Source organism: Pelodiscus sinensis, chromosome 20 (assembly GCF_049634645.1).
Source record: "Pelodiscus sinensis isolate JC-2024 chromosome 20, ASM4963464v1, whole genome shotgun sequence".
Lineage (NCBI taxonomy): Eukaryota > Metazoa > Chordata > Testudines > Trionychidae > Pelodiscus > Pelodiscus sinensis.
The window spans coordinates 23,709,012-23,731,807 of NC_134730.1; the positions used below are offsets into that span (position 1 = coordinate 23,709,012).

The 22,796-nt window shown below is 43.3% G+C and overlaps 1 protein-coding gene across 1 annotated transcript in view; it reads right to left on the minus strand.

The window, feature by feature from the left end:
* The window catches only part of LOC102461494 (ABC-type organic anion transporter ABCA8), a 73,850-nt gene that overhangs the window by 15,517 nt on the left and 35,537 nt on the right, over nt 1–22,796 (minus strand). Inside the window, exons 16-27 of the mRNA XM_014576572.3 lie at nt 22,219–22,309; nt 20,472–20,611; nt 19,074–19,193; nt 16,675–16,876; nt 14,454–14,617; nt 11,713–11,840; nt 11,370–11,507; nt 10,135–10,248; nt 8,512–8,682; nt 5,910–6,023; nt 3,696–3,824; nt 2,895–2,963 (exon numbers count right to left, since the gene is read on the minus strand). Of these exons, the coding sequence (XP_014432058.2) occupies nt 2,895–2,963; nt 3,696–3,824; nt 5,910–6,023; nt 8,512–8,682; nt 10,135–10,248; nt 11,370–11,507; nt 11,713–11,840; nt 14,454–14,617; nt 16,675–16,876; nt 19,074–19,193; nt 20,472–20,611; nt 22,219–22,309 (1,580 nt within the window). The remainder of the gene's footprint in view (nt 1–2,894; nt 2,964–3,695; nt 3,825–5,909; nt 6,024–8,511; nt 8,683–10,134; nt 10,249–11,369; nt 11,508–11,712; nt 11,841–14,453; nt 14,618–16,674; nt 16,877–19,073; nt 19,194–20,471; nt 20,612–22,218; nt 22,310–22,796) is intronic.

Sequence of the window (22,796 nt, forward strand, 5' to 3'; positions counted from 1 at the left end):
ATTTATACCTGCCTCTGGATATTTCCACTACATGCTTCTGACGAAGTGGGTCTTTGCCCACGAAAGCTTATGCTCCAATACATCTGTTAGTCTATAAGGTGCTACAGGACTCCTTGTCGCTTAGGTAGATTAAAATGTTCCCCTACAAGTTTATGTGTGTTACCATTTCTGATGTCTGATTTGCTTCGAAGTACCTTTTGAAAGAGCCGGCTTTAGGCTGATTCGCCCGATTCCCCCGAATTGGGTCCTATGCCTAAAAGGGCCCCGCGCCCTAAAGTCAGAGGGGCCCCGCACACTAAACCCGAAAGTGTGCTCACGTGCCGGGTGCACTGCGGGAGGGAGTGTCAGCCCCTGGGTTTGGCTGGAAGGCGGGACTCTGCCCTGTAGCTGGGAATTTAAAGGCTGTGAGTTGTTTGTTGGTGTGCTGGGGGGTTTTTTGGGTGGGGGGCGGGGGTCAACCAAAATTTGTGTGTGGTTTTTTTTGGGGGTCAACAAAAAAATCCCGGCTGCCAGGACCCCATCGAAATGGTTCGAATTGGGTCCTGCACTTCCTAAAGTCGGCCTTGTCCTTTGTCATAAGGTGTGTCTAGACTACTGAGTTTTGTTGACAAAAGTGGACTTTTGTCGACAAAACTATACCAGCGTCTACACTACCGTTGAGTTCTGTCGACAGAACGTCGACAGAACTCAGCAGTTTTGTCAACGCTGGTATACCTCATTTTACGAGGCATAACACCTTCTGTCGACAGAGTTCTGTCGACAGAAGGTGTTATTGCCTGTAGGGTTGCGTCTAGACTACAGGGTTCTGTCGACAAAGCAGCTTGCTTTGTCGACAGAACTCAATCTGTCTGGACGCTCTTTGTCGACAGAAGTTTTGTCGACAGATACTGTCGACAAAACTTCTGTCGACAAAACCCGGTAGTCTAGACGTACCCATAGAGACTGTCTGGTTTGACCAATATACATGGCAGAGGGGCATTGCTGGCTCTTGATGGCATAGATTTAACTTAATGGGATGTTCACTTTAAGGATGAGTATCATTTTATTAGGGTTCTAACATGAGGGATGAAAGAAGAGTTTAACTCAGCTCTCTCTGTGTCTGTCTCATCTCCTCTAGACGGGTATTTATCTCATACTGATCACTCCGGCATCCTGCTCTGATTCACCTCTTTAGCCCCTTTGTGCACCCACCCATCATCTCTAGCCCCACTTGCAGAGTATTCGACCATCTCTAAATCTTAATGTATTTCATATATAAATGCCAAAATAGTACCCTCTGGTTCGTGGGCTGGCAGTGGCCTCAATTATAAGGCTACCGTTGACATTAATTGTCCATATTGTAATGCTATTTCCCTATTATCCGGTTGTGTGTATCCTAGGTTTTTCCCTCTAATGCGTCCCACTACTGGTAGCAATGGTGGTAGAAACCCTGGAGGTTTTTCGCCTTCCTCTGTAGCATAGGATACAGATCACAGCTGGAGGATTCTCTGCATCTTGGGGTCTTCAAAGTATTTGAAGGCTTCAATATCTGAGGTATAGGTGAGAGGATTATTCTAAGAGGGGTGGGTGAGATTCTGTGGCCTGCACTGTGCAGGGGGTCAGACTAGATGATCATAATGGTCCCTTCTGACCTTAAAGTCTATGAGTCCATGGCTACGTCTACACTGGCATGATTTTCCGGAAATGCTTTTAACGGAAAAGTTTTCCGTTAAAAGCATTTTCGGAAAAATTGCGTCTAGATTGGCAGGACGCTTTTCCGCAAAAGCACTTTTTGCGGAAAAGCGTCCGTGGCCAATCTAGATACGGTTTTCGACAAAAAAGCCCCGATCGCCATTTTCACAATCGGAGCTTTTTTGCGGAAAACAGTACTGTGCTGTTTACAGTGGCCCTCTTGTGCAAATGATTTGTGCAAGAGGGCTTTTGCTCGAACGGGAGCAGCACAGTATTTTCGCAAGAACACTGACGATCTTACATGAGATCATCAGTGTTCTCGAGGAAATTCAAACGGCCAGTGTAGACAGCTGACAAGTTTTTCCGCAAAATCATTTGATTTTGCGGAAAAAACTTGCCAGTCTAGACACAGCCTATGAGTCTATGGGTAAATGGCAGAGGTCAATTGCCAGTGTTTTAGCCTCCAAGTCATGAAACCCAATTCAGAGCAGGCCTAGATAAGATGGAAGTAATATGTTAGTGATCACTGGCATCTCTACCTGGGTCACTACTGGTGGTAATAATGGGGCAAAACATATGAAGAAAAGTGCAATAAATGGAAGTACTATTTCTTGATCATTGCGAATTAGTCTTTAAGACCTGAGGGATAAATTGTATCAATGCTGCTGGAGTTTACAGTATGCAAAATTGAATAAAGAGTTCATATTTGTATTAACTAATGCATAAATGACAACAAATTGCACTAATAGAGAGAGAAAAATCTTATTTTAATGTATAAGCCCAATGGCAAAAGATAAGGCTGAACTCACTGCATGATCCAGGGCTAATTTTGTTTTGCCTACCGTTTCAGACAAGCAGCATTATTATTTCTGTGTAATCAGGTGCTGGCCAGAAGTCTTTCAAGTCTGTAAATTCATTCTAAGTTCTACTCTGTATAGAATGAGTCGGATATTCTTCTCCCACTTTCTCATAGGTGAAGGCCTCAAACTGGCCAGCAGTCTTTAGTAAGGCAACGGACAAGTTCTTGGTTTATGGACTAACTTCTCCTGCCAATGAGTATTAGGCTACAATGGAAAACTCTCCATCTCAGGCCAGCAGATGTGAAACATGTCATACTCTATTTTGCTAGCTGCCAGCAACCAATACAAATGCAATGCAGAATCACTGCATCAGAACATGTGTCCTCTGCAAAATAACAGCATGCTATTCAAATGGTTTCTTACTGAAAAGATGGATATGAATATATCGCTCCAGTGGCCAAAATCAATAAAATACTCATCTTCCATAAAAAACTGTGGGAGGGAAAAAAATACATTCAGTAGAAATCCTGCAAAGTTTGAATATAATGCAATGTAGTTTTAGAAGAGTGAAATACAGGTCAGCAAATATTTCAGAACTACGTGAACATTTCTGGTCAGGGGAGACAACAGCCACATCAGCCCCCTTGACAAGGTGGATGGTTCCATGTTCCCGGAAGGGGTGTGGCCTCAGGTGGAGGAGGCGGAGCCAAGGAAAGGTGGCCCTGAGTGCTCCCTGGATTGTGGCTGTCTCCCAGTGCACCTGGGAGGTCATTGTGCAATGCCCCCAGGCAGCCCTAGGAGCTAACTATGGTCATCTGGTGCTGTAACAGTGGAAGCCAGAGCCCCATGTCCCTTTGAATGGCTAGGCGCAGGGCAATTCTCCCCTTTTGCCCCTCATCCCCATCAGCAGGCCTGTTTGTCATTTTACTGAAAATCCTCAGTGGCAAAGGACCAACACAGGAAATAGTTACACCCCTGAATACAAGTATCATCAGGCCCTTCTAATAGCTCGGTCAGATGCACGGATTTTAGCACCTCTGGGGAGATCTAGGGGAACTGCACAAGGCAACTTTGAAAATCCAACTCCTTAGAGGAACCAAAAGACCCTCCTCAATGTGTTACTGCCAATTTCCCACAGAGAAGCCACGAGGTTCGGTTTGCTTTTCTAAAAAACTTAAGCCAGTTATGCAACTAGTTTCTGCGTGACATAGTACAAGAGTTTACCTTCATAGACTTGATCACAACGCCTATTAATGGATACATAGGAATCAGAATGGAAAAGATGTAATGGGAAAGGCTTTCTGAGATAACCACCATGGTGATGAAACTAATAATGGTGCTCACCAGAGCTGTCTAAAAAGAAACAAGAAAGTACTAAGTAAAAAAGTAATGTTTGTTCATTATTGCTAAGAATTGGATAACACTACATTTTGGGTTATAAGATGAATACCACAGAACTTACTTATTAGATGGTGAATGTTGAACACAAAACACAAATATGAGAAAGTTTGATGGGAAGGAAATGAGGCCAAGGGGTTGGAGTGGGTGTTTGGAAGAAAGACATATTTCTGTCATTCACCTGCCTTCCTTGGTTTTTACCTCCAATACCTATTAAGTGTCAGAAGCAGGGCTGCCAATCCAAAGTGTTCCGAAATTGTGAGTCAGGCCCACAAAAAAAATTTTTTTTTAAATAATTTTTCAAGTTGAATTCTTCTTATTTGCCTTGTGGCATGTGAGGGATTTTCTTTTGGGGGGGTGTCACTTTTCAATCTTTTCTTCATAACCATGAAGGTTGCACATTTATTTTTAATTACAAGAAGATTCTCAAGGAAGTCATTGAGGAGATATCTGAGCCATGAGCAATTCTCTTTGAAAAGGCACGGCAGATGGGAGAGATTCCAGAAGACTGGACATGGGCAAATATAGTGCCCATCCATAAAAAGGAAAATAAGGACAACCTGGTGGGGGATTAGAGACAGATCAGGAGGAATCCATTTGTAAACATGTAGAAGATAATAAGGCAGGACTACCATATTTTAGCGAATATACCCTGCACCTGAGTATACCCCATACCCGAATATACCCTGTGGTTTTTCCGAATTGAGTAAAAAAACTCTTGTATACCCCGCGCACGAGTATAACCCGCAGGGTATACAAGACTTTTCTTTCAAACTGTGCCGGGGTATATTAGCTAATTTAAGATGCCAGGTGCAAATATACATGCAAATATATGCAAATAGCTTCTTTCACGCTGACCGGCATGAATACAAAGATTAAGGCAAGACAACACAACACACAGGCCCCATTTAAGTCAGTTCAGCTGATATTAATAAAATGCAACAGTTACCCGATTTCCACCGATATGACAGCACTTTTAATGAGCAATGACAGTCCAGGAATTTAACTACTAAAACGCATCTCAACAGAAGACCATTATATTGACTACTTTTTAGTTTTGGCTTCTCAGTAGTCCAGGAATTTAACTACTAAAACACATATCAATCCAAACCGCACTATAAACCTAAACTGCACCGTGGGCGGCAAACAAACGGGCCACAGGCTGCATGTGGCCCGCGTGCTGCATGTTGAGTAGCCCTGTAATAAGGCAATAAGTAACAGCACAGCATGATTTCTATCATGCCAAACCAACATGAGAGCTTTCTTTTGACAGGCAACAAGTTTTATGGATTGGGGGAAAGTGGTTGTCAAGATCATGAGGGTTAGTCAGCAGCCTGGGGACTAAGGGGTTAACTATGTCCCTTACTTAACCAGGTGGATTCATCCAATAGGAATGCAGGTAAGAATTTCAAAGTGGGACAAAGGAATTTTGGGATTTTTCCCTCCTTTGTTTGGGAAGTTTTCTCTCCAGCTATTGAAGGGGACATGTCTCCCTCTAAGACTCTTCACAGTCTGTAAGTAGGATAACGTTTAGATAAATCCGTTTTATTGTTTTATGGTTTGGGAAATGCGATCTGCTCTCCTTTGTAACTAAGTTCCTGGCCCATGGTAGATTTCTTCTCCACAAGTATATTATTTTGTTACTTTTCCATCTAGCCATTATGCTTGCAACAGGAATATTGTGGTGATGATAAAAGTTCTTTCTCTTTCCTTTTTATTAATCTGGTAATGGTTAATGGTTGTGTCCTGGTTTGTACTTTAGGGGTGAGATTTCCCGAGATCTTTCCCCTGATTTTTGTATCAATATTTGGGTGGTGGCAGCGGAGATTTTATTCTCAAAATCTAGGTTGTTAAGATTTTTGGGGGAAGTTTTATACCAAAGCCTGGAAAGATAAAGTTTTGGGGTATTTTTGCTGGCCCCCACTTCTGCATTTATCGTGCCAGAGTGGGAAAGTTGCCATGACAGTGGTTGATTTAGAATCTGAAGAATAGTTTCATACACTTTATAGCATAGTGTACATATTCTAGCTATTTGCTTACCACTATGAGGATAAAAGACCAAAAATCACAGCTGTTGCATCGCTTCCGAAATACGAAAGCAATTACATAAACGAACAGGATCATCGACGCTCCATAGCTAATGATACCAGCAAACTAGAAAGAGGAAAACTCTTATTAGGGATAAGTAAAAATTTATGAACAAATAAAACCCATCTGCAGCACTCTAATTCACTTTAAATACAAATAATACTGAAATCAAGGGATATAAAAACCCTCCAATTAAATGAAAAATACTTCTATAAGGAGGTTAAGAGTTATTATCTCTATTTTACAGAAGGGGAAACTCTGACATGAAGTGCTGAAGAGGAGAAAATAGAGCAAGAAATAAGAATAAAACCTAACTCTTCTATAGCTCTTTTCATCAGCAGAACTCAAAGCACGTCATGATCTGCAATGTATTTAACCTCACCACACCCTGCTGATGCAGGGCAGTGCACTCATCTCCAGAGTACAGATGGGACACTGAGGCACAGAGCAATTTTTAGTGACTTGCCCAAGATCACAAGGACATACATGGCAGGGCAGGTTTCTCATCTTCAAGTCCAAGGCCCTCACCCATTAGACCATCTTTGCTGTCAAACAGCACAAAGAGTTATTGCCTACGAATGCGATAGCACCCTCTGAGCAGTGGGTTGTGCGGCAACTTAAGAAGCAACCTGTGACTGTTTACATGTGGGGGGTGTTCTTGCTTTGATGGTTATTGTTAGGGAAAAAACCTGTCGTCCTGGATACAGTTCTGCTCTCAGCAAGACAATGGTGGGAAGACATGGTTCCAGATCCCCAGAAGGGGCGGGGCCTCAGGTGGAGAGAGCAGGGCTAGGGACAACCAGCCCCTTATGCCACTGGGACAGCGCCACGCCGATCGTAGCCTGTTCTCAGTGCTGCTTGGACCACACTGCATGGACCACCACCAGCATTTTAAAAGGGCCCAAGGTTCCAGCCACTGCTGCTGCTGCACTAGCAGCAGGCCGGCACCCTGGGCTCCTTTAAATTGCTGGGCCTTGGGGCAGTATCTCCCTTCTCCCCTGCTACATTTGCAGCCCTGGCTCTCAGACTTGGGTGTCTTCAGAGTTTCATCCTTGACATCAGAGTACGCTTACTCTGGTGTAACGAAAACAGAATTAGGCGCCCTTTCCCGGACAGCAAAATTGAAATGCTAACTACAACTCCCAGAGGTATCTGCTCTAGGAACACGCGTACCTCTTAGGGACTTGTTGGTAAATACCTTCTAAGCTCATCTTGATTTTTTTCTTTTTCACTCAGGGTGTGTCTAGACTACAGGGTTTTGTCGACAAAAGTGGACTTTTGTCAACAAAACTATACCTGTGTCTGCACTGCTGCTGAGTTCTGTCGACAGAACGTCGACAGAACTCAGCAGTTTTGTCGACAGCGGTAAACCTCCTTCTACAAGGAATAACACCTTTTGTCGACAGAGTTCTGTCGACAGAAGGCGTTATTGCATCTATACTGTCCTTTGAATCTACACGGTCATGTTGACAAAGCAGCTTGCTTTGTTGACAGAACTGGATGTAGTCTAGATGCTCTTTGTTGACGGAAGCTTTGTCGACAGTATCTGTAGACAAAACTTCTGTAGACAAAAGCCTGTAGTCTAGACGTACCCTCAGGGTGATAGAGAGAGCAAGGGGACACACACAAGGACCTTTTCACAAACAGGGTCTCTCATTTCACTGTGAGAAATCTGTGTCTTGCCTCTTGGGCAGATTCAGAATTTTTACCAGCAGAAATGGCAAAAGGTTTGCTATGGTTCAGATGTTAAACTTTGCAGTGGGATGCCCAGCAAGACACAGTCCCAGTGCCTCGCCCTGACCTACGGGGGAAGACACTGGAAGAACCAACTAGGGCAAATTACAATTTAAACGAGGGATGGCAACTCTGCGGTCCATGGCTCTGCCTGGCACAGGGGAGGAAGTGGCTCAGCACAGCAGTGCTGGGAAGCTCTGTTCCTGGGCTCACTTGCAGGCTCCAGCCTTGTTGCTCCCATTGGCGGGGAATCGTGGCCAATGGGAGCAGCAGGGGTGGTGCCATGTGGAGCCATCTGAGTCCCCACCCCAGGACCTGCACCAGATGTGTGCCCTCATCCCCTGCCCCCTCCTACCCAGACCCTCACAGCTGCCCACTCTCCAGCAGCTCCCTCCCACACACGGAATTCCTTATTTTTGTCCTACTCCAGAGCCTGGGGGGGGGGGAGGGAGGGCTCAAAATCTATTGGTCTCAGGTCCCCAGAAGAGTTAATATGGCCCCAGGGGTAAGTCCTGAGCCACCCACCCCTTGGGGCTGGAGATCAAGGGGCATGTCTTTTCCCTCAGTTGGGGGGGCCCCACAACTATGAGGGATTTTTTGCCTCCTTGGGGGCTTTTTTTGCTTCTCTCTTGTAGGTGCCCCCTGACTGATTTTTCAGTGGCTTAGTGCCCCTCCCCCCCCAAAAAAAAGATCTCCCAGAAGCCAGGAGTTGACTGGTTTGATCGCTCCCCTCCCCGGGGGACAGAGTGAGGTAAATCTTCTGCCTCTCTTGCTTTCTCAGGTGAATTATTTTTCCGTGATCTAAAATAACCCGATTTACCAGGGCAAAAACTCCACTGGCAGCCATCCAATTTCTGGAACTCAATGTTGAGATAATTCCAAAGATGGTGCAGAGGAGAACCAAGTAGAGGGGGATGTCCACCAGAGCCTGCCCACACCAGTAGGCTGAAGGGAAGAGCCCGGAGATCCGCAACAGGGAACGAGCTTTTAGCTAGGAAAGGAAAGGAAAAAGAGAGGCCTTATTATCATTTTTAGGAACAATGACAGCCCTTCCAAATAGTTAGCTTCATGGTCAGAATTGGTTTAGGGAAATAAAGGTGCAAACAAATCTCCATTTCTTCTCTCTCTGTATTTTCAGTTATCTTAGGCCTTTCCTCTTTCTCATTCTCTCTAGCTATTGACCCTCTTTTTCTTCTTCTCTTCAGTGTCCACCTTCAGTTTACCCGTTGCTGTCACTCTCACCCCGTTTGTTTCTTCTTTCCTTCGTTAGCTGCTTCTTTTCACTGTCTCCTTGCTTCTTGTCCCGATGGCAGTGGAAATGACTGAGTGGTGGACCCTGGATTACCAGGCTTTGGTTTTTATTCTTCATTATCCAGTGCCTAAAAATGTTAACAAGGTAGATCCCGAACAAAGAGTCTTGATAGGAGCATGGACCTTCATTCCAGCAAATCCAGGGATGACTCTCATATGGAGCAAATAGAATAATAGAATAATGGAAGGGATCTTGAGAAGTCATCACGTCCAGGCCCCTGCACTCATGGCAGGACCAAGCATCATCTAGACGATCTCTGACAGGTGTTTGTCTAACTTGCTCTTAAATATCTGTAATAGTGGAGATTCCACAATCTCCCTAGGTGATTTATTCCACTGATTATGTAACCCACACACCTTCTAGGTGTGGTGCACTATCCCATCTAGTGACACCAAGAACACTTACAGAGAAAATAATGAGTTTGATCTATAACCTTAGCTAATAGCCAGCTGGCTTCTAGCTCATGCACTAAGCTCCAGATGTCCCACATTTGGTTCTACCTGTTGGCATTACACTTAACCGCCCCGATGGCTTTTTTCCTAACGTCCAACCTAAACTCCCCTTCTTGTAATTTAAGCCCATTGCTTCTTGTCCTACCATCAGAGGTTAAGGAGAATAATTAAATCTCCCTCCTCTTTGTAACACACTTTTAGATACTTGAAAGTTGTTATCATGTCCCCTCTCAATCTTTTCTTTTTGAGACTAAACACAACCAATTCTTTCAATCTTCTCTCAGAGGTCATGTTTCCTGGACAATCCCAAAGCCAGTTATCTAGCCCATCCACCTGCAATGAGTCAAGGTGGATTTCGCTATCCACAAATCATCCCTGACTAATCAGATGCTGTCTTTTCTAGCCCTGATTATTCTCTCTGAAGGCAGTTCCAAAACATTTATTTGAAACTCACTCCATTGCCCCAATTCTTCTTCTTATTGCAATTTGACATATCTAATCTCTCTTTTATTAACCCTGCATAGCTATCACTCTGCCTCTGCTCTCTGCTTCATTTCTCTAGATTGAACATGTCTTGGTCTTTGAGGTGTTTCTCATCATAGTCCATTTCCAAACCTTTCAGTATTTTGGTTTCTCTCCCTCCACTGACATAATGTCTGCCAAAATCCAGTTATTTTACCTTATAATCTTGTATGCTGTTCATTGCTAAGTGAGGTGGGAAACCAGGAACTAAAAATACCGCGGTCATTAGATAGATCATAATAAAATAATTCCACATTCCTGGACGATGACTCTGTGGGTGAAAAAAAAAGGAACAATAAATCTGAAGAAAACATTTGCATTGTATTAGTTTAGGTATCACAACTCAAGCAGAGCAAACAGCTTTGGGATTTTCTTGTTTGTTTGCTGGCAGTTCAGCAATATTTGGAAATAAAATTGGTTCGGTTCAAATCAAATCTGAAAATTTGGAAACACTTCGAACAAATTGGTTTTAGGTTGAAGGACACATTTCATTCCACTTGGCATGGGTTTTTTTCCCTCCCACCCAGGCATTTTTAAACGTCTAGAATCACACAATCTTGGAGAAGGAACATGAGAAGGAGTCACTTTTTGTACAGTGATTGTGGCACTCCTTTGAGATATGGGAAAGTTGATTTGATTTCCCCCTTCTGCCTGATGTTGGACAGGGATTTAAGCTTGGCTCACCAACCTCCCAGGTGGATGTCTGAAACAACAGGCTACCAGGGGTCCTCCATGTACTCATGCCCCCTTCCATAGCCTCTTCTGTCCCATACTCCTCTTCCTGCCCCTAACTTATCCAACACCAGAGGCCCAATGATTAAGGGAGACTGCCAGAAGGGAAGTGGAACATAACACTTGACAAGGAAGGGCCAATGAGCCTCCAAAGGTTCTTATTCACTGGCTATGGTGCAGAATTTGTTGGTTAGCTTATTTACAGCAAAAAGTTATTAGCCAAAGTTGCCACTGGTACACACAGGCCCAGTGTTTATACTAGTAATGAATTTGGACCAATAGGGTATGTCTAGACTACATGGCTCCGTCGACGAGGCATACCGTGAAATACTCCATTTCACGAGGCGTACCGGAGTGGTCGACAAAGGCTTCCTTTGTTGACCGTGGCATGTCCAGACTGCCCCACTGTGCCGCCAAACAGCTGATCGGCACAGTACGGCGGCCATTTTTATGTAAATGAAGACATTTACTAGACATTTTCCTATGTCTAGTAAACTCATCTAAATGGCTCCGTCGACAGAGCCATGTAGTCTAGATATACCCATACATATCAAAAGGTAAAACAAAACCACTTTCTACTAAAAGAAAACCTTGATCATATATCGAGCCCTTTGAAACCTCTTTCCCATGCATTTCTGCCAACGACGTGAAGCCACTTACATTAAAAAATGGATGATTCCAGATTCGAATGTGTGCAGTGGAATTGTGGGTGCACAGCAGTGCATTGCTAATGATGTTCACAAGCACTGGAAAGCAGTTGATTGTTTCTATGCTGCACATAACGGTAAATCTGTAGCTCTGATCAAAAGCAAGAGAAAACAAAAACTCGAAGGCTACGTCTACATTGCACTTTCTTGAGCAAGAACATACGCAAATGACTTATGCAAATATAAAAAATAGCATATGCAAATGGGCCACTTGTTGTTCTTAATTCATCAGGTGCTTATTCATTGACACACAATCCACACATTATTATTATTAAAGGAAAAAAGAGACACGCTACCTGGTTCTCCCAGGATACTTGTATAGCCCCATTATGTATTAGCCTCTTAGTGATATTTTTCCCTGTTGCTATTTCCAACATTATGTTCTGAGTCTCCAGAGAGTGGACGAAGTCCTGAATGCTTGAACCTGGTATGGAGGCAACAGCAGAGAAATCACAAGTCTTGAAGCTTATTGAACAATAAAAATTCTCCTAGGGTCTTTGGCCAAGTCCCCACCTGCTGCCCATTGTCAGCCCTGAGAGAGGAAAAGAAACCCTGAGATTTGTCAAGGGAAAGCTGAATAGGCGCCCAAGTGGAGCAGGAGGGAGAAGAAACAGATTGGAAGGGGTATAAATTAGAGGAGGAGTCAATGCATGAACTGTGGACTGTGCCTTGGATGGAGGGCAGGAATGAAATGGGATGGCAGCTGGAAAGGAAGGATCCACAGACAGATAGTTGTTTTGTGGGCTGAGGAAAGTGTGCTTATGCTGTGAGGGGAAGGAGCCAAGGGGCACCGGGAGTTTGAGACAAAGTGGGGGCTTGTGAGCACCGTGGCAATGAAAGTAAGGAAGTGGGAAGGAAGAAATAAAGCACTGATGGGAGAGAAGGTGTTGGGGGGGGGAACACATAGACAAGGTAGTAAAAGAGAAGTATCATAGGCATGATAGCAAGGCAGCAGAAAGTAATACAAGTAGTAAAAAAAGCGGAAATAAAAGAGAATCAGGTCAGTCGACTAATTAAATGTGCAGAGAATCAGCGGAGTATTGAGTCAATTCGGGACACCAAAATGTGGTGTCGATTATGAAAAATGGGCCGTGAATGGTTACACAAATGGTGTATGAACTCAACGGGACTGATTTTATTACAATTTTTCTGCTCCTGTTTGGGAGGGGCACTGGGGGCTGTTGCCCTCGTCCCGGCAATTCAAAACCACAGAGGCAGCCGACGTCCTGAGCCCACCACAGCCTCGGGTGGTGTGGTTTGGGCTGCGCTGAGGGCAGGCTGCCCTTCGCCCCACCTCTTCTGCCTGAGGCCTGCTCCTTCTGGGAACTCGGGGCTGAGTCCTCCCCCGCATATTGCCCAGGGCTAGGGTGACCATCCGTCCCATTTTTACCAGGACGGTCCCCTATTTAAAGCCTCCTCCTGGCAGATTGTCCCATATTTCCCCTGCACAGGGCTGGGGGAGGAGCTGTTCAGGGCTTCAGACGCTAAAGCCCCAAGCACCAGCGGCTCCCATTCCCCCCCTCCCTCCCCCGCATGCTATGGGCGGAGAGCTGCTGGCACTCGGTGCTTCAGCCATGGAAGCCCTGAGCGCTAGAGGATCCTCCCCCGCCCCTGCATGGCTGAAGCCCTGAATCCTGGCAGCTTCCCCCTTCTTCCCCCCCCCCCATAACTATGGGGATGAAGCCCTGAGCAGTGGTGGCTCCCCTCCCCATCCCTGGGGCAGAAGCCCTGAGCACCCGCAGCTCATCCCCGCCTCTCCCCCCTGCCCCTCACAGGGCTGAAGCCCGAGCATCAGCAGCTTCCCCCCACTTTCCACTAGAGCCCCAAGTGCTGGTCCCCCTTGGTGTCCTGTATTGCACAAAGGGAAATATGATCCCCCTACTCAGGGCCCGGCAATGTGGGTCACCAGCCCTGTCCTCTCTCATTCAGGGGCTCGTTATATCTTCAAACACTGTAATAGATGGGCGGCCGCCTCTCACAATTGTATTGCTACTTGCACAATATTGGTAGCTATTTTAGCCTCAGCCTCCAGAATCAGGCTGCGTAAACAACTCAGCTTTAATTTTAAAAAAAAATCTAGCCCTCACATTTGCCATGAAGAACTTAGAAAGATTAAGCAATGGACCTGAAAGGCAAATAATTTAATAATATTTTAAGCAAAAAAAACCCCCATGATTTTTAGGTTAGTTTTATAAATTTTTGAGATCTGGCTCATGATTTCCTCATAAAAACGGCCATAGTGGGTCAGACCAAAAGTCCATCTAACCCAGTATTCCTGTCTGCCAACAGTGGCCAACACTAGATGCCCCAGAGGGAGGGATCACAACAGGTAATCCCTCTCCTGTCACCCACCTCCAGACAAACAGAGGCTAGGAACACCATTCCTACCCATCCTGGCTAATACCCATCGATGGACCTAACCTCCATGAATCTATCTAGCTCTTTTTTAAAGCCTTTTAAAGTTCTTGCCTTCCCTGCATCCTCTGGCAAGGAGTTCCACAGGTTGACTGTGTGCTGAATGAAGACAAACTTCCTTTGGTTTGTTTTAAACCCACTGCCTATGAATTTCATTTGGTGATCTCTAGTTCTTTCATTATGGGAATTAGTAAATAACTTTTCCTTGTTCACTTTTTCCATACCAGTCATGATTCCATAGGCCTCTATAATATCTCCCCTTAGTCTCCTCTTTTCTAAGCTGAATTTCTGAATGCTCATTTCTGTTGCAGTAGGGTTGGCCTGCTTGCAACATCTTTCTCTCAGGTAACCCAGACACACATCCTGCCCTCATCCAGTCATTACAATATGAAACCTCAAAAGCCTTCCAGGCGAGCTGACAATGCCATTCTTTTCTTCAGATCCTACCTCAGCTTCTCATTCAGCCTTAGCACCAACAGAAGCTTCTTCCCACCACCTCCAGGTAGCTGTGTGTGATGACCAACCTGTAGGACACCTGTTCTGCCGGGGGATTTTCCCCTTTGCCAAATTTCCCTGCAAGGCTAAAAAGCCCAACCTTGCTGCGCCGTTTTGCCCCCCTCACCTGTGTTGTTGAGGACTAGGAGGCTCGTGACTTCCTTGTGAGATTGCTGTCCAGGAGAAAAGTACAGACCAGGTGACAGCTCCCAAGAATTTAAATGCTCCCATAAGCCAACCATGATAAACTGGATAGCTATAGGTATCATAAAAAATCCACACAGCAATAATCTAGATGGAAGAACAGATCGCAAATGAGTTTGGAAACAAGATGTTTTGTTAGTTGCCTTATTACTCGGGGGCACTGGTAGTAACCCACGTATTTAGGTTGACTAATACCTTGTTTTAAGAAATCAGGATTCTTGCCACTTTATTTTAAAAAGCTGTCCCACCTCCATTGCATATGCCAGGCCTTTAAAATTCGGTAGGAAAAAAGCTCTAGTCTAGGGGTAGATAAGTGCCTTTTCTTTGACCCCCACCAAATTGCATGCGGGTTTGGCTGAGTTATAAACTTTTGTAAATCAGAATTTCCATTCTATTGCGTATATGGCTCAGGAAAATGATGGTGGTATGCAAAAAAACCCAGCCAAACACAGACACACTAATCTAATGCCAGGTCAACACCACTGCTAAAGCAGCAGCAGCATACGCCGCAATCGGAACCTTAGAAGCAGCCATCTCCTATAGGGAGTGTTGGGAAGAAATCTGAAATTCCTGTGACCCCCCCAAACCCCAGGCACAAAAGCATATCCCCAGTGGTCCATTCCATCCTCAGAAGACACCAGATGGAAGATGATCTCCTGGCTTGGTCGGGAGAAGAAGGGTTAGAGAGCCAATGGACACTTCTAATGAGATCTAATTGTAATAACCAAGGAATTAGTTGATTTTTTTTTACAATAAGATTTTCTGCTAGAAAACAGAACTTAATAGAAAAGAATTTTCTTTCCAGAGAAATTTTGTTTATTTTTTCCACTTTTCTAGGGCATAGCTACACACAATTATAATATTTTATTTAGTTTCCTTTTTTGAAAGTCAAAAGAGTCTAAATTTTGATTTTTCCTTTTTTCTTGTCCCCCCCTCCTCCACTCATTTTTAGTATCACATGCAATAGAATCAATATCTAGGTCTTCTTTCTCCTTTTTTCTTGTTTTAAATTCTGACTTTTCACAGCTTTCTTAAAACAGTGGAACACTGGAAAAATTTTGAAAATGGAGAGATTAGAAGAAACAAAGGAAAAAAGTAAAAAAAATCTAAAGAACAAACAGACATAATTCATTCTTGCAGTGACTGACTAATAGAAAAGGGAAATATATGAAAAACAAACAAAAACATTAATATTTTTAGACATTTTCTTTCTTTTAAATACCAAGATAAAATGAAAAATTTGATTTTTTTCATTGTGATGTCCCTCCCATCAAGAGATTTCAAAATGATTTTCTAAAGAAAGAACATGGGCTTCCAACAGTGCCAATAATAATATCAATCATTGAATTGTGTACCTCATGCAGAACAAGAAACTCCTGGTAATCTTACTTATATTTTAGAAATGTGTCTGTCCATCCATGAGCCTGTTCAAGAACTCCTCCTGAATGGTAAGAGCTAGGGACACCAAAGCGAGGTCATGGCTTGGTTGTGCCAGGATAATGGGATGTGCATGGAATTCGATTGTTTCTTATAAAATGAAAAGGGAGGGGTCTGGCTGAAGGGAATGATACTGCAGAATCTCCACAGGGGGGCAGCAAGGGGCCAGAGATGAGGACTGGGACAGCTATAACCTTATTGGGCCAGCAGGGGGTGGGGTGGAGAAAGGAATAGCTATTGACTATATATTTCAGAGAGTTTTTTCTATCCCTCAGCAGTAACAGCAGCAGGCATGGACAGGCGCTTCTCACCTAGCCCCAAGCTGCTACAGTGAGAGAGGGCTGAGACTCTCCTCCCCCGACCCAGTGCAGCCTGCATCCTGAACCGCATCTTCCCAGCCACATCCCAGAGCAAGGATTTCAATGAAGGCAAATAAGAATTAATAGAATTAAGGACCGGCAATGCTAGATAAATCTTCTGGTGAATTAATAATGGGAAGGGGATGCACAATTTGGTGTAGCTTTGGCAAGGCAGGACTTTCCCACAACACTGCCAGGTCAGTGTGTGAGGTCACAAATCCTTCAGAGAAATCATGGGATTTAGGAACCAACACCTTTGTGAGTGAATTATTTCCATCCCAGCCCATGGCACAGACAGCTGTGCTAGGAATAGAGTCACCTAAACCAGTCAGAAATGCTGGCACTTACATGGACCGAAGGGCTTTATACTCATGCTTTAGCTTTAAAAAGCGAATTCTTGCCACGGCACAGACTTGTTGTCTCCAGAGGGCGATGCCACTTACAGTCGCCTTTCCTATGTCTGAGAGAGACAGGAGACCCTGTTCCATTTCATCAGCGGGAAAGGAGTCTCTTTCCTCTTCTGCCTGCTCCTCGCTGAAGACACCATAATCTACAAAGAGTTTTCAAAGTTCAGAGTTCAATGTAACCCCTTGGAAAGGTTTTTTTTATATGTAAGAAAAGCAGACTATGGTATCACCCATTTAGCTTAAATCCCGCCAGCACGCCATTGATAACCTACAACCTATGTTGGAACACGATCCCTCACTCTCACAGGCCTTGGGAGACAGGCCAACCCTCGCCTACAGACAGCCCCCAACTTGAAGCAAATCCCTTCCAGCAGTCACACATCACACCTCAGATATATTCTGCTTTGGAGGACAGGGTCATAATTCAAAATGATCTGGACAAATTGGAGAAATGGTCTGAGGTAAACAGGATGAAGTTCAATAAGGACAAATGAAAAGTGCTCCACTTAGGAATGAACAATCAGGCTGTGTCCAGACTCAGGGGTTTTTTCGAAAAAACTTCACCTGCGTCTAGACTGCAACCGTGTTCTTTTGAAATTAGATTGAAATAAGCTCTTTTCTGGAGGATCTCTTATTCCTATTTTCAAGTCCTGGCCTTCACTTTCAAGTAGGAATAAGAGATCCTCCGGAAAAGAGCTTATTTTCCGGAGGATCGCATCCAGGCTGGCGCTTTTCTCAGGCTTATCTACAAGCCGGAAAAAAGCGGCAGCCATGTTAATGCAAATGCCGCGGGGGATATTTAAATCCCCTGCGGATTTGCCTATTCCAAAGTGCTACATTTGCATCCCTACTACGGAATAGGGGCCAATGTAGACACATTGAAGTATAAGAAGAATAAACTTTTCTTGAGTGAAAGGCAGAAAACAATCAATCCATTTTCTGAAGTTTAAAAAGAAACAGTGAGTGATGCAGGCCTTTGTTCTATGAACTGAAACAAAATCCCAGGTTTGGGATTTCATCCTTAGCAGAAATCACTTTAAAACAGAACCCCCACTCCCATCCCATGTATATTGAAATCTCTGTGAGAATCCAAAGTTACCACTTCACATTCTAAGGATTTCTTGGTTCAGTTTGCTGGCCAAGGGCTCTGCAGAGAACTGTGTATTCTGGCGTCTCAGCAGGGAGTCTGCAAAGAACCAGACTAGAGCAAATTAAGCTGAAAAGTTGTGCCTCTGTGTCGTAGAAAATGTTTGCTTTGTCTCTGCTTTTAAGGTTCTGTGTTTTAAGAAATCTCCTCCCATCTATCATTCTTAAATAAAAATTGGAACACTCGCACACATTTTTCCCTGGACAATTCAGGAGGACTTTGCAAAATAAGTTACAGAATGAAGTCTCTGTTACAGCTGTTCCTAAAATTTTAATGCCTGCCTCTTTGTTGTTGTAGCTTGTGAAATAATTATATAAGCACATATCTAAGCCCATAAGAACGGCAATACTGGATCAGACCCAAGATTCATCTACCCCAGTGTTCTGTCTTCAGATAGTGGCTAATGCCAGGTGCCCCCAGAGGGAATTAATAGAACAGGTAATCATCAAGAGATCCATCCACTGTTGACCATTCCCAATGTCTGATAAACAGAGACTAGGGACACCATTCCTGCCCATCCTGGCTAATAGCCATTGATAGACCTATCCTCCATGAAGTTATCTAGCTCTTTTTTGAACCCTGTTAAAGTCCTGGCCTTCACAACATCCTCTGGCAAGGAGTTCCACAGGTTGATTGTGCATTGTGTGAAGAAAGACTTCCTTTTGTTTGTTTATAACCCACTACCTATTAATTTCATTTGGTGACCCCTAGTTCTTGTGTTAGTTATATTATTTACTTGTGCAAATATTACGTTGTTTACTTTGTGTTATTTACTTTCTCCACAACAGTCATGATTTTATAGACCTCTATCATATTCCTCCTTAGTCTAGTCTTCCCTTTTCTCTCTCCTTTTCCAAGCTGAAAAGTTCAAGTCTGATTAGTCTCTCCTCATATGACAGCTGTTCATACCCCTAACCATTTTTGTTGCCCTTTTCCAAGAACTCATCATCCACTTAATATTTGATAGCAAGACAGAAATAAAATAAAGACCTCTTTCTGTGTTCTAACAAGTTTGGATTTCCAATTGTTTTAAAAAAAATATAGTTAACTATTCAAAGCAATTTTAGCTAGTCAATTTATCTCTGAAGATGACCAAAAAGGTCATCTTCATGCTTAGCAGAAAAATAATGTAAGATTAATTTTAAGAACAATTTCCCTGGCTGAAAACTGTATGTTAGAACCCAGTGTTTTACCTTCTTGATCAACTGTTTCTTCACCTTCCAGCTTCAGGAAGACATCTTCCAGGGTTGTCATGCTAACACCATAATTAACAATCCCCTGGCGAGAGTGATTGTCTAGCTCGCAGAACAGATCTGTGTGACAGAAGGAACACACGCATCTTGAAGGCATAAGAAAATTAAAATTTGTCTGCGCTAAATTGTACTCTTACTATACAAATGTAAATCCTAGGTAACTCCTGGCATGTGCTTGTGCACCTAAAAGCAGAATATAACCCTGATTTCCAATCCTAGGGAAACCATTACAACTATGAATTTACAGAAATCTCCAGGTCTCTATTTTAATCAGTCTTTGGTGTGGGATAAAATGCTGCCGATTTTTTTAAAGTTTAAAACGGAATTTGTATTGGAACTCACATGCTCATGAGTCTAAAAATACCAGGTGCTTTGGTTGCCAGTTTTCACCAGAGCACCTTGTCAAAAAGGGACCATCCCTAGACTTTCCCAGCCCCATAAGTGTGGGGGATAATCAATGAAGGAGGGAGGGGGGATGGAGCGAGCAGGGCTGGGCTAGAGTTAAATTTTGCTCCGTCAAAAAGTTGGCAGGTACCAATGTTGATTGTCCACTTTTAAAAATTTCAAACACCTTTGAACATTCTTCCATGCTCCTTTTTTTTGCATGGGATAAATTCTTGGCAATTATCTGTGAAAGCAACTCACTGTCCTCTTTCTTAGGGCTCTTAGCTACCTGGATGTTTACAAACAACCTAGCAAGATTTAGACAGCTGATTCATGGGCCCACTATCTGGTAATTTTCATTATTTTCTAACATTCACATCATTTGTTTGTTTAACCAACCTACCATTATTTTTCAACTTTCAACCTTTTGTGCATGTTTAGGCGCTGGGTACAGCTGGATCTGAACATGACAAAATGCGATGAGTAAGACTACATTTACAGAATTTCCAGTCCAGTTGGAAACACATATTTTAATAGTAGAACTCTTATGAAGAAGCATGTACTCTAAATTTTGACCCTTTGCAGACTCTAAGAAAAAAATCTAAATTAAAGCAACTAAACTGAAACTAAAGTTTATGTTTGAACCCAGTGTTTTACCTTCAGTCTCCTTTCAGTCTCCTTCATCACCACCCTGCTTTTGGCAGAAAAAAAACACCCCAAGTTCAATATCTGAATGTACTTCATCATGAATGGAAGACGACCACATATTTGGATCTTAAATAAATACAACGACTAAAATCCTGGGGAAAAAAATCCTTATGCAGTAGTTCCACATCTGTAGGTTACATTCCTGGTGGAATTTAAGCATCGGATACAATTTATCTCAACATTCATCGAAAAAAGAGAAATAGTTGCATGCATGGTGGATTCTGGATTACATAAATATACAATTACCTGGAAATTTATCCACATTTTCTAAGGGCAGTGCATAACTCAGTTCATTTTCACTCTGCCCGGTGAACGTGGCCTCAGGAATGTATTGTCTGATCAGGGATATCATGCTCCCGGAGTCACAACCCTCATTGACATGCATCCTGTGCATATTAAAAAGGCAAACACTTGCATTTTAACAGGAACAATGTGGTTTTCATTATGATGTCACATACCAAGAAAGCCAGCTCCCATTGTCTTTATTCTGGAACAACATTCAATCCCTGCAGCAGATCTTATTTGGACAAAACTTCAATGGAAAGTTTGTCTAAGTAAGGACTGAGGAATTTGTTACCAACTCCTTGTTTGTACCAACCTCATGGATTTGCTAATGTACTAAAACAAGGTGCCAACGGCTCTTTTTCTGAGTAGATTCTTGCGTTAGTACCCTTCCTATCTAATTGCTATCCTATGATCCTTGTCTGCTTCTTTTAACTATCCAATCTTTAGGTGCTTATAGACTACCAGCTCTGCCTACTTGTTTTTCCCATTGATATTTTCATACCCTCTGCTCCTTGTTTCCCATTCCCTTCCTTTTTTCCCCCTTCCCCTTATTTATTTTGGGTCTGCACATCCTAAACTCAAAACTCCGGTCATCTGAAGAAGTGGGCTGTGCCCACAAAAGCTCGTGATACCATCTACCTGTATTGCTAGTCTATAAAGTACTACCAGGCCATTTGTTGTTTTTTAAGTTTATCCTGTACAGATTCACTCGGCTGCCCCCGATGCTTCTAAAACAAGTGGTTAGGAATTTAACTGATTTTATCTACAGGAAATGTTTGGCCAAAAAAATAAAAGGCTTACAAAGGGCCATTGGGGCGGACAGACTAGCTGGGCCCCTGGGCAAGTCAAGGCAGGGGGCTGGCTCTGTGTTCTGGAAGGGGTGGTGTTGGAGTGGAAGGGGCGGAGCTGGACTGGAAGGGGCGGGGCTAGCCTCACTCAGGTAGTCCTCATACCATCTGGAGTGTGCTGTGCCTACCCCAGGCAGCCAGAAGTGCATCACACAGGGCTCTAGCAGTGATTTAAAGGGTCCAGGGTCTGGCAGCAGCTGCTGCTGCATAAACAGCAAAGGCAGCCATGAGCCCCAGGTCCTTTTGAATTGCTGGGCCCCGAGGCAGTTGCCCCCTCCCATCAGCAATCCTGTATCAGGCCCAATCCTGCAAGGTGCTTAGTAAACTCAGTGTCTACTGAAAAGTGTTGAAGGTGCTGAGCACCTTACAAAAAAGATGCCCAGAATCTGAGGATGAGGTCCAAAAGAAAGATGGCTTTTAGGATGGAGCGTCTTCTAAGACAACAGCTGCTGAACCTGAAGAACTGAATCTTATTCGCTTCATGGAACCTTTCATTACTAGGGTTCGAGAAATTCAGCACAATAAAGAGAGAGAAAATAATCAGCCGTAAACTGCGTCTGAACACCTGAGGCATCACATCAGATGAGAGGTGATCTCAGATCGTAGTCCCTTAAAAATAAAATTAACTGCAAAAATATATTTATTTTCATCACTTGAACCACAGATATTGCATGTGCCAAGTTGGGGAAATAGATTGATATAGTCTCCTCAATGCATGTGAAGTTTTTATACTTATTTGCACTCCTTTTATACTCATTTCATTTAATCTATATTAAGAAGTAGAGTCGTTACTTGCTAGGAATCAAATAAAGTCTGGGATACAAACTTAGCAATACGAGGAACAGTTATAAATAAAATACCTTAAGTGATAACCAATCCCCCATTTTTTCTTCAAAAACAGAGACGATCCAACACACTTAATTCTCCCATGTGAGATAAATGCTTTCCGGTCTAAGGAGAGAGAAAAATAAAATAATTTATATAATGGATCTTGCTAGAATGAATTCTTCTTTAGTCATTTATAACATTAAAAACCTAAAGTGCAACTTCTAATAGAATGCTGGTTTAATAACTAATTACAAGACGGAATGATAATTCAAGAAAAAAATGGGCATGCAGAGGTTAGAAATGAAGTGAATAATTTACTAGTAGAAAGGGGTTTTTTTAAAGAGGAATTAAGGCAGAGAGGGTACATGAAAAACGTGGGGAAACTCTTGCAAGAGAAGGAGCAATATGATGATGGAACTTATCAGTGAAGCAGAGTCCTGAATTGCTTCCATGTAGTTCAGTTAGTTTTTCTTCTCCTGGGAGGGCCAGTCTTACAGTTCTTAGTGAGTCAAAACTTCTATTAAAGACAATGAGGATGAAATCCTGGTACCACTAAAGGCAATGGAAATTTTGCCATTGATTTAACGGTATCACGAGTTCATCCTAGGAA